The sequence below is a fragment of the Ziziphus jujuba genome, chromosome 11 (genome assembly GCF_031755915.1).
Source record: "Ziziphus jujuba cultivar Dongzao chromosome 11, ASM3175591v1".
Lineage (NCBI taxonomy): Eukaryota > Viridiplantae > Streptophyta > Magnoliopsida > Rosales > Rhamnaceae > Ziziphus > Ziziphus jujuba.
In genome coordinates, this window is record NC_083389.1 from 23,764,584 (window position 1) to 23,774,257 (window position 9,674).

At 33.3% G+C, this 9,674-nt stretch overlaps 1 protein-coding gene across 1 annotated transcript; it reads left to right on the forward strand.

Moving 5' to 3' along the window:
* Positions 1 to 1,055: 1,055 nt before the first annotated feature.
* Positions 1,056 to 3,875, forward strand: LOC107409921 (L-type lectin-domain containing receptor kinase VIII.1). Its single transcript, XM_016017341.4, has one exon. The coding sequence runs from the start codon at positions 1,489 to 1,491 to the stop codon at positions 3,658 to 3,660; it is 2,172 nt and encodes a 723-aa protein (XP_015872827.3). The 5' UTR covers positions 1,056 to 1,488; the 3' UTR covers positions 3,661 to 3,875.
* The last annotated feature ends 5,799 nt before the right edge of the window (positions 3,876 to 9,674 follow it).

The window sequence follows — 9,674 nt, forward strand, 5'->3', positions numbered from 1 at the left end:
TTTAAAAGAAATTATCACATATTTTAAATAAAAATTAATTGAAAATATCAGAAAAACCTTTGAAAATTTTAAATTAATTATTGCGAAGAAAAAGAAAGAAAAGGAATTTAAAAGTAACTTAACTTTAGTAAAATTTCAAAGATACTTTAAATTTTTATACAGGAGAAAAAGTGAATACCAAATCATGCAAGTGGTTTATTACAAATATAAAAATATAAATGAAATATTCTTTTATTAAAAAGAGAAAGGGATATATAAAAAAAAAAAAAATTAAAATTAAAATTGTATTCTGAATGCGGGATTATGTCACTGGCAACTTGGGTTGCATAATTTGGAACGGAAAATTAAAGTTTGGTTGGAAACTTGTACATTAGATAATTAAGGCATATATGAAGCTACGCTTTTTAACAAATTAAGCAAATAAATATTCGAAGTTTCATGGATTAAATTCAATATCTAGACACTTAAAGTTAAGATCGTAATTAGTATAAATTAAATTCAATATATCTAAGCTACTTAAAATTAAGATCATAAAAAAAATTAAAAATACAATACACGTGAAATTATGATGGACTATAAATTTGTTTTGAATTTTCAATTTCATCCATGAACTTCTATTAAATATAATAATGATTCTATAACTAGGTTGCCATTATATGACAATTTTCTATGAATAACGAAAAGACTTGTTATATTTTGTATGAAAGTTATTTTATAGTTTTGGCATGTGGATTTAAAAAAAAGAAGAAATAAAAAAGAAACTTTATTCCTATATATGCATTGCTACATGTTAATCTCTTTATTGAAAGTTCGGCCACTGAAGGACTATATTACGGAACCATTATGCGCTATAGTGAATATTCTATATCGTATTTATGTGGGTATAGAAATTGTTGTTGACGCTTTGGCAAATTGCTTAGGTTTAGTTTTATTTTTCATTTTTTATTTTTTGAAGAAGCTCCTAGGAGAGTTATTCTAAAGTTATTCTTATTTTGACGAATGTTTATCCAAATAATAATAATAATAATAAAACTTGTAGTGCTGTGTTGGCTTTGGCCCACAATTTGATTAAAAAAATAAATAAATAAATCGAGACGAGAGTGAAATACACGTGAGAGCCAAGATTCGCCGGAAAGGGTGTGAAACTGAGAAGGAAGAAAGAAAGGTTTCTTTTATCACCCAAAAAATAACCGTTGGGGGACGACACGTGTCAAATTGTGCAACCACCTGTCGGCTTCAGTCATCCTTTGGATTCTCTCCACTCTCTCTCCTCTAAAAATGGCTCTGCCCCATTAGTATTCCTTGTTTGTTTGTTGGGGTTTTGTTCTGTCCTAAGGCAATTTCCGAAGAATACAATCCCATCCTTCTCTCTCTTTTTCCCAGACCCGTGAATTCAATCTCTCTTTCTTCATCATCTTCATCCTCATCACAAATTTGTTTGAACACCCAAAAACCCCTCTCTCTAATGGGTGTTCATCAAAACTGACAATGTCAAAACTTTTTCCTAAATTTTCTGGCATTTTCTTCGCCCACTTTACACTGTTTTTTGTCTTTCACAACAGTGTTTTGATAAAAGCAGCCACTGAATTCGACTTTGGAACGTTAACTCTGAGCAGTCTGAAGCTTCTCGGAGATGCCCACTTGAACAATGGCAGTGTCCGCCTTACTCGAGACCTCACCGTCCCGAACTCCGGCGCCGGCAGGGTTCTCTACACCAAACCAATCAGATTCCGGCAGGCCGGAACTCACAACCCGACGAGCTTCTCCACATTCTTCTCCTTCTCCGTCACGAATCTGAACCCGTCCTCGATTGGCGGCGGGCTTGCCTTTGTCATCACGCCGGACGACGAAACCGTGGGAGACGCCGGCGGGTTCCTGGGGCTCGTAAGCGGGGAAGGATTGGGTCCGGCCTCGGGGTTCTTGGCGGTGGAATTCGACACTCTTATGGATGTGGAATTCAAAGACATTAATGGAAACCATGTGGGTTTGGATCTAAACAGCATGGTTTCTACTCAGGTCGCCGATTTGGGAGCTCTCGATGTCGATCTCAAAAGCGGTGACGTTGTGAACGCGTGGATCGAATACGACGGGTCAACAAGAGTCTTCAACATATCGGTTTCATACTCGAATCTGAAACCGAAAGAGCCTCTCTTGTCCTTTAGTCTTGATCTGGATCAGTTCGTCAACGATTTCATGTACGTGGGGTTTTCCGGTTCGACTCAGGGGAGTACAGAGATTCACAGTGTCGAGTGGTGGAGTTTCAGCTCATCATTCGAATCGAATTCGTCTCCTGGGCCGCCGGATTTATCACCATCGGCTCCGGCTCCACCTCCTCCGACTACGACTTTGATGAATCCAACGGCGAATTCCGTGAGGTCTCCGCCGCCTTCATTGGCTCCCTCTGGTTCCGATTCAATAACCAGCACAAACCAGAAGAACAGTAAGTCATCCTCTTGCCATAACCAGCTCTGCAAACAAGGTCCTGGAGCTGTTGCAGGGGTAGTGACAGCAAGCGCTTTCGTTTTAGCATTGTTTGCCGGTGCTTTGATTTGGGTTTACTCCAAGAAATTCAAACACGTCAAGAACAAATCGGAATCATCTTTTGCCTCTGAGATCTTAAAGACGCCCAAAGAATTCACTTATAGACAGCTTAAAACGGCTACAAAGTGTTTCAATGCCAACAGAATCATTGGTCATGGCGCATTTGGGACGGTCTACAAAGGAATATTGCCGGACACCGGCGACATTGTGGCCGTGAAAAGATGCAGTCACAGTAGTCAAGGAAAGAACGAATTTCTCTCCGAATTATCCATAATCGGAACTCTAAGGCATCGAAATCTAGTTCGCCTCCAAGGCTGGTGCCACGAAAAGGGTGAAATCCTATTAGTCTACGATTTAATGCCTAATGGAAGCCTCGACAAGGCATTGTTCGAAGCCAGAATGCCGTTGCCGTGGCCACACAGACGGAAAATCCTATTCGGCGTCGCTTCGGCTCTGGCTTATCTGCATCAAGAATGTGAAAACCAGGTAATTCACAGAGACGTCAAGACCAGCAACATAATGTTGGACGAAGGGTTCAATGCCAGGCTAGGAGATTTCGGTTTAGCAAGACAAATTGAGCACGACAAGTCGCCGGACGCAACGGTGGCCGCCGGAACGATGGGATATTTGGCACCGGAATACTTGCTAACGGGAAGAGCTACCGAAAAGACCGATGTGTTCAGCTACGGCGCGGTGGTCCTCGAAGTGGCAAGTGGAAGAAGGCCCATTGAGAGAGAAGTCAGTGGGGTTGGGAAAGTTGGGGTTAGCGGCAATTTGGTGGAATGGGTTTGGAGTTTACACAGAGAAGGAAGGTTGCTGACAGCGGCAGATTCTAGGCTCGAGGGTGAGTTCGAAGAGGGGGAGATGAGGAAGATTCTGTTGGTTGGTCTCGCTTGCTCGCACCCGGATCCGTTAGCCCGACCCACAATGAGGAATGTGGTTCAGATGCTAGTGGGTGAAGCTGAGGTCCCTCTGGTCCCAAGAGCCAAGCCGTCAACGAGTTTCAGCACTTCTTACCTTCTGCAGAGCTTGCAGGACAGTGTTTCTGACTGTAATGGAATGATTAACCTCTCCACCTCTTCCTCGGAAGAAAGCTTCAAGGGTGTTGATCTAGTGTAGTTGAAAAAAACAAAGGGTTGGGATTCTCTCTCTCTTTCCAAGGAGGTCGGCAAATGGAAATGAAGTCGACGTCGTTTTGATATTTATCATCTTTTATTTATTGACTTGATAGTATATATTATATATTCATTTGTTTTTTTGTATGTACAACACAAATAACATGCAATGTAAGAACCAGAGAATTAGGAAAAAAATTTTGGGTTGAATTTTTATTATGGAAATTCTTTTTTTTTTTTTTTTAATTCACAGTTTTTTATGGTGAAATTATTGAATTACAGTTGGGCACCATAAACTGAGAAAAGAAAATAATAATAAATAATTTAAAGCTTTTAGAATTGGGTTTGGACTTTTTTGAGTGGCAAGGAGGAAAGGAATTTAGTGGTGGTCAATTTCTTGCCTTGGGATTGGATGGATGGTGGGATTTATGGCTTTCTTTCATCGAGAGGTGGGTGGTTTGCTTTCACAAGTAATCTTTATTGTCAAAGAGAAGAAGATATTGGGGTTTGATTAGATGATGGGTGCAAATAGGAAAAAGACTGACTTTTTAGTTGTGTTGTGACAACGGGTTTGCGCCGTTGTTAGTAACGGAACAATGATATGTGTTGATGATGTCGGTGCTGGAGTTTAGTCAATAGCGTGTCATTAATATATTTCTTTTCTTTTATTTTCTCTGTTCTTCGAATAACTGCTTGATGTTCATCTTTCCTCTCTAAACCATTTTATTGTTATTTTTTGTTTTGATCAAACAACCACCTTATTGCTATTAAATGCATAATTATTGAGGCAAAGTTTATCATTGACTTCGACAATTAATAAAAAAATAGGAAAGGAAAAGGACCAAATTAATTAAATTTTTTGATTAGTTACGAGATACTAAATCATGAACAAATCTATTTAATGCAAAAATATTCAATATAACTGTAAAAATATTTATTTTCAAAAAAAAAAAAAAAACTCTAAACATATTTAATGGTCATCAATTTAAAATATTTCAAAAAATATTTTTGTCAACATATGTTTATAGATAGATGTAATAATATAGATTATCTGTTAGATTATTAGCAATATGTCCGATCATTGACATGGATATAACAGTTTATATATCTATATATATATATACTAATCAAAATAGTATAATTAACAAATTTATCTTATTCACCGCAATTACTATTTTATAATTATTGAAGCAAATAATAAATAATAGATTTTTTTTTTTTTGAAATAAAAGAACTAATGTATATCTGATAACACAATTTGAAAACGACACAATATTTGTAAATGCTTTTATTCTATTGCAGGGATGATGCAACTGTTCATATGGGAAGATTATATGTATTCTTTCACCAGGGGCTAGAAGTGATCGGTTGCCTGATACTTCTTTACACATAGTTGGATTTTTGAAAAAGCTTATAGGTGGTTTAATAGAGATAACTGAGTGGCATTTATTTGAGCTTCTGGAGGAATATATGTATATTCAACAAGTTGATTTGGATTTAATATATATGGGTTCAGGTCAAATTTAGGTCAATCTATTTAGCATGATTATTAAATGTATCATTGAAACCACTTAATAAGAAATTGATCCGAATTAACTCATTTAAATAAATATATTAATTAACATGTCAATCCAACGTGATATGATTATAATCCATTTAAATTATAATTTTAATATATTAAATTTATCATTAATAAAATTTTAACTAATACTTTTTTATTACTAAATTATATATTTATTTAAAGTCATTTATTAATTTTTTTATTAATTAAAAATAAAAAATAAAATTATTAAAATAATATTTATTTACTTAAATATAATATATTTAATAGATATTTGGATTTATGTGCACCAAAAAAATAAAAATTAATATGCCTAAGAATATTAAAAATGTAGAAAATTAAAAACATGATTATTGATAAAGTTTTTTTTATATTATTTTTAGATAAGTAATATGAGGTTTATTGTATATATATATAACTATTATATGATATTTTTATATTATCATATCATATGTTATATTACTATAAATTTGTAACTATAATATGCTTTTACATATATATTTTAATTTAGGATTAATTAATGATTAAATTATTTTATTTTATATAAAATAATTAATTTAAACAAGTTAATTTATTTAATTAGGTAAATTTTGTGTAAATGAATCAATTTCATATAGATGGATCAATATTGTATAAATGAGTTATGTTGACTCCCAAATTGATCCATTTAATAAACGTGTTATACGAGTCATGTCAAATTACCTATTTATTAAACATGTCGTGTTTGCGTTGAGGGTTTCTGATAAGATTAATAAAAGGATTGTGTTCGGATTGAGTAATTTCGGCATGATTAATAAATAGATTAACTTGAACATGACCTGTTGACACAAATTGCCACCCCTAAAAAGAACTTTGGTTGTGAATTTTGACAACAAAGAGCATTAAGATGAAATCAACAATTAGGATGAAATCAAACCATGGGTTTGTATTCAATTAGGATTTTAAGATTTTTATAAATTTTTTGAAATTAAAAAATTTAGGCATCAATACAAATTTAAAAACTCCATAAGTTTGGGAATATTCAATATAAATTTTAAAAAGCCTTTTAAAAGTTTGTAAAGTTAAGGGGTATTTAATTAAAATTTTTAAAAATTTTATGAAATTTACGTGCTAATAAAATGTCAATAAATTTTATTGAGTTTTAAAATTCTAGACTTTTGTTAACTTTTTTAAGTAAAAATTGGAAACATTTAAAAAAAAAAAATTCTCCATCCATTTACTCTCAAATTTTTTGAAACTTTTAAAATAAGTAAAACCACTATTAATGCACATCTGCAAAAGAATAAAACATATGGAGAGTTTTGGGGTACCAGGGTGGTACTGGTAAAAAACACTCTAACACTTAAGTCACTGATGTATTAGAAGTGTTCTAATGCTCAGTGTATTTATTCTAATGGAGAAGCAAGCTTATATAAAGTGTCTTCAAACTCTTTGGATGATGACATGACTTATTGTGGAGAAGCCTACATAGCCCGTAACCCCTCAAGTTGTGGACTTAGAAAGCGGAGAAATAAATAGACTCGAACAGCTTAGAACAATTTACCTTATTCTAATGGAGAAGCAAGCTTATATAAAGTGTCTTCAAACTCTTTGGATCCTACTGGGATTCAAGCTCCTAATCACAAAAGGGATTAGACGGTAGAGTTATTTATGGATTGATATTTATATTAGAAGAATCCTTGTGTTTGTTCTTTTCTTATTTTTCCTTTTTTTTTCTATACTTTTTAATTTTGACATGGATCTTGTTTGATTCGATAATGAATCCATTAAGGACCAAACTCTTTGTTTTTAATCTTCTAGCCGTTACTTGATCATGGAAATTCGTTTCATCCACATCGCTTACTTCTTCACATTCATGCCAACTTAATTACTTCATACCAAGTTGCTTCTATCCATATTGTATCCAACCTCGTGTCCTACCATTCTATACACCATATTAGACCACATACTATATTACACCCATTTTTTTCTTCCATACCACATGTTTCATATACACTTTATATCATACTACACATATTTGTTGCACACCTTATATCATGCCCATGCAACATTTCATGTTGTTTCATACTATGTCAAATTGTTTCATACCATCCATCATTTCACCCCATTATTTCGTTCATTCCACTTTATTATTTCATCCCACTCTGAATCTACCCACATGATTTTATGCCACCGTTTGTTTCCACCTACATTGTATCATGCTGTTTTTTTCCTTCCATATTGTACGTAACCATCTTGTATCATCCATATTATATCTATAACATCATATTTGCCATGTTGTATCTAACCACGATGTATCATGCCATGGTGTATCAAACCATGAATATTCTATTGATTCATCCAAAGATGTTACTAACTTTTTTTATATGAAATCGAACATGTTGTATCTACCAATATTCTTTCTTATGTGATTGACTCATCCATGGTCCTTTCATGCTTTTTAAGGAGGGAATTACTTCGGCTATATTTTACACCACATAGTTAGCCCCGTTACACTTTAAATGTGAAGCTACATTTAGAGAGTAATTTGTTCTTCTTTTTTGTCTTCATTTTTGCATTCTCAAGAATTTATCCTTACTTGTGTGAGACGAAACAATTTTTACTCCTATATTTGGTCTAAAACAATTTTATTCCAATCCCAATTGTAGTAAAGTAAGTTGATTATTATTTTAATTGTCATTCTTTAGTTTGATTTGAATAGTTGAAATCATTCATTATTGCTTATGTGTGATAACATTCTGATATGATCAAAACTTTGACAAGGCTAATTGAATCAAATTCCTAATTCAAACCAATATTAGATTAGGGATTGAAGAAGTAGTGCCATTCTTCTTAATTAGAGCTTATTTCTAGTTGGTTAAGATGAACAACTAGTTTCTTTATTGGTGCGCTCTATGATGCTTTTATATTTTCTTATCATTTTTCCTTTGTTGTATACCTTCTCAACTAAAACTAATTATAGGCTAGTTGAAACCAAGCATTATGAAACCATTATTTTGTTTCATTCGACTTTATTATTTCATCCCACTTTGAATCTAACCACATTGTTTTATGCTACAATTTGTTTCCAACCATCACCATCACCACCTTGATCATCCTCGATATATATATATATATATATTTAAATTATACATATAGAAATTATGACGGTTATAATATACCATCGTCGTTACTACTCAACACTCATAATAAATCTACAGTATAAAGGTTTAAGAATTAAAAATTAAGAAATGAAACAATTATATATGTATAACACTCTACGGGTGCTAAAAGAAGAAGCAAGCATATAGATCGGAACACTTATGGCTCTGATACCAAAAGGGGACAGACAGAGTGTTATATGGAAGAACAAGTATGGAAGAGACAGAGTATGAATATAGATGTGGAAGGAAATGAAAATGACAAAAGATAAGAGATAGAGGCGGCAAGGCCAGCCAAGAATATAAAATGAAAATAAATAATTAAAATAAATGATTAAATGAAAATAATATTGAGGCGGTTGAACCAGCCAAGCAATATATGAAAATAAATAATTTAAATGAAAATAAATAAATGAATGATAAATATGAATGCTTACTTGATTACGAAGAACCAAAGTGTTACTAGCACTCAACACTCAGAATAAATAAATTAATTGATTACAAAGTTTTGTAGAGAAGAAGATTGAGAAAAGAGGAGAAACTCTGCCAGAAACTCTCTGAACTCTCTCTAAACTTCTATAAAAACTTTAAAAAACTTGATTTGGAAGTGAAATGAGGCTCCTTTAAATAGGCAAAGGAGGTCTTGTGAATAGTTGATTGAACAGTGATTGAACAGTGTCCTGTCGGTGAATAGTTGATTGAATAATGATCTGCTTTCGGCTTCTTTTACTGTTCATGAATAGTGATTGAACAGTAAGTCTCGTGATTTGTCTGATTTGGAATTTCTGAGAGCAACTTTGTGTTGTCAGGGATTCCTTCTGTTGATTATGCTTCCATTATGTTGTTGATATTGTGATCTTCTTCGTCGCCATATTGGTAAGTGTCATCTTCGTCTGGTTCAATGTCGACATCATCATCTGATTCTTGATTATTATCTGTATTGATTATTTTTGTTTTTTGAACATTTTATAGTAAATAGCAGCTAAGTCTGGATACATGGTTTTGTAGTGAAAGGATGCAAATACATCATTCCATACATATCTGAATCCATTGTGTATATATAATTTTGTATATTGATTTTCTTTTGCTAAAAAATATTTTTGATTAATTCCTTGGAGATTAAAATTGTCACCATAAACAACAGCTCTCCAATGGCGTAATTGTCTTGTGATTGGGCTGGAACATGTGCGAACCTCTTTATCCTGTCTGAGGTGATGAGTAGCATATTTTGATTTTTCAAAAGTGATTAGGTGTCGAGCTGGTTCCCATCCGTGGATCCATTCTGGAGGAGTGGATGTGATATGAACAGCAATGTAA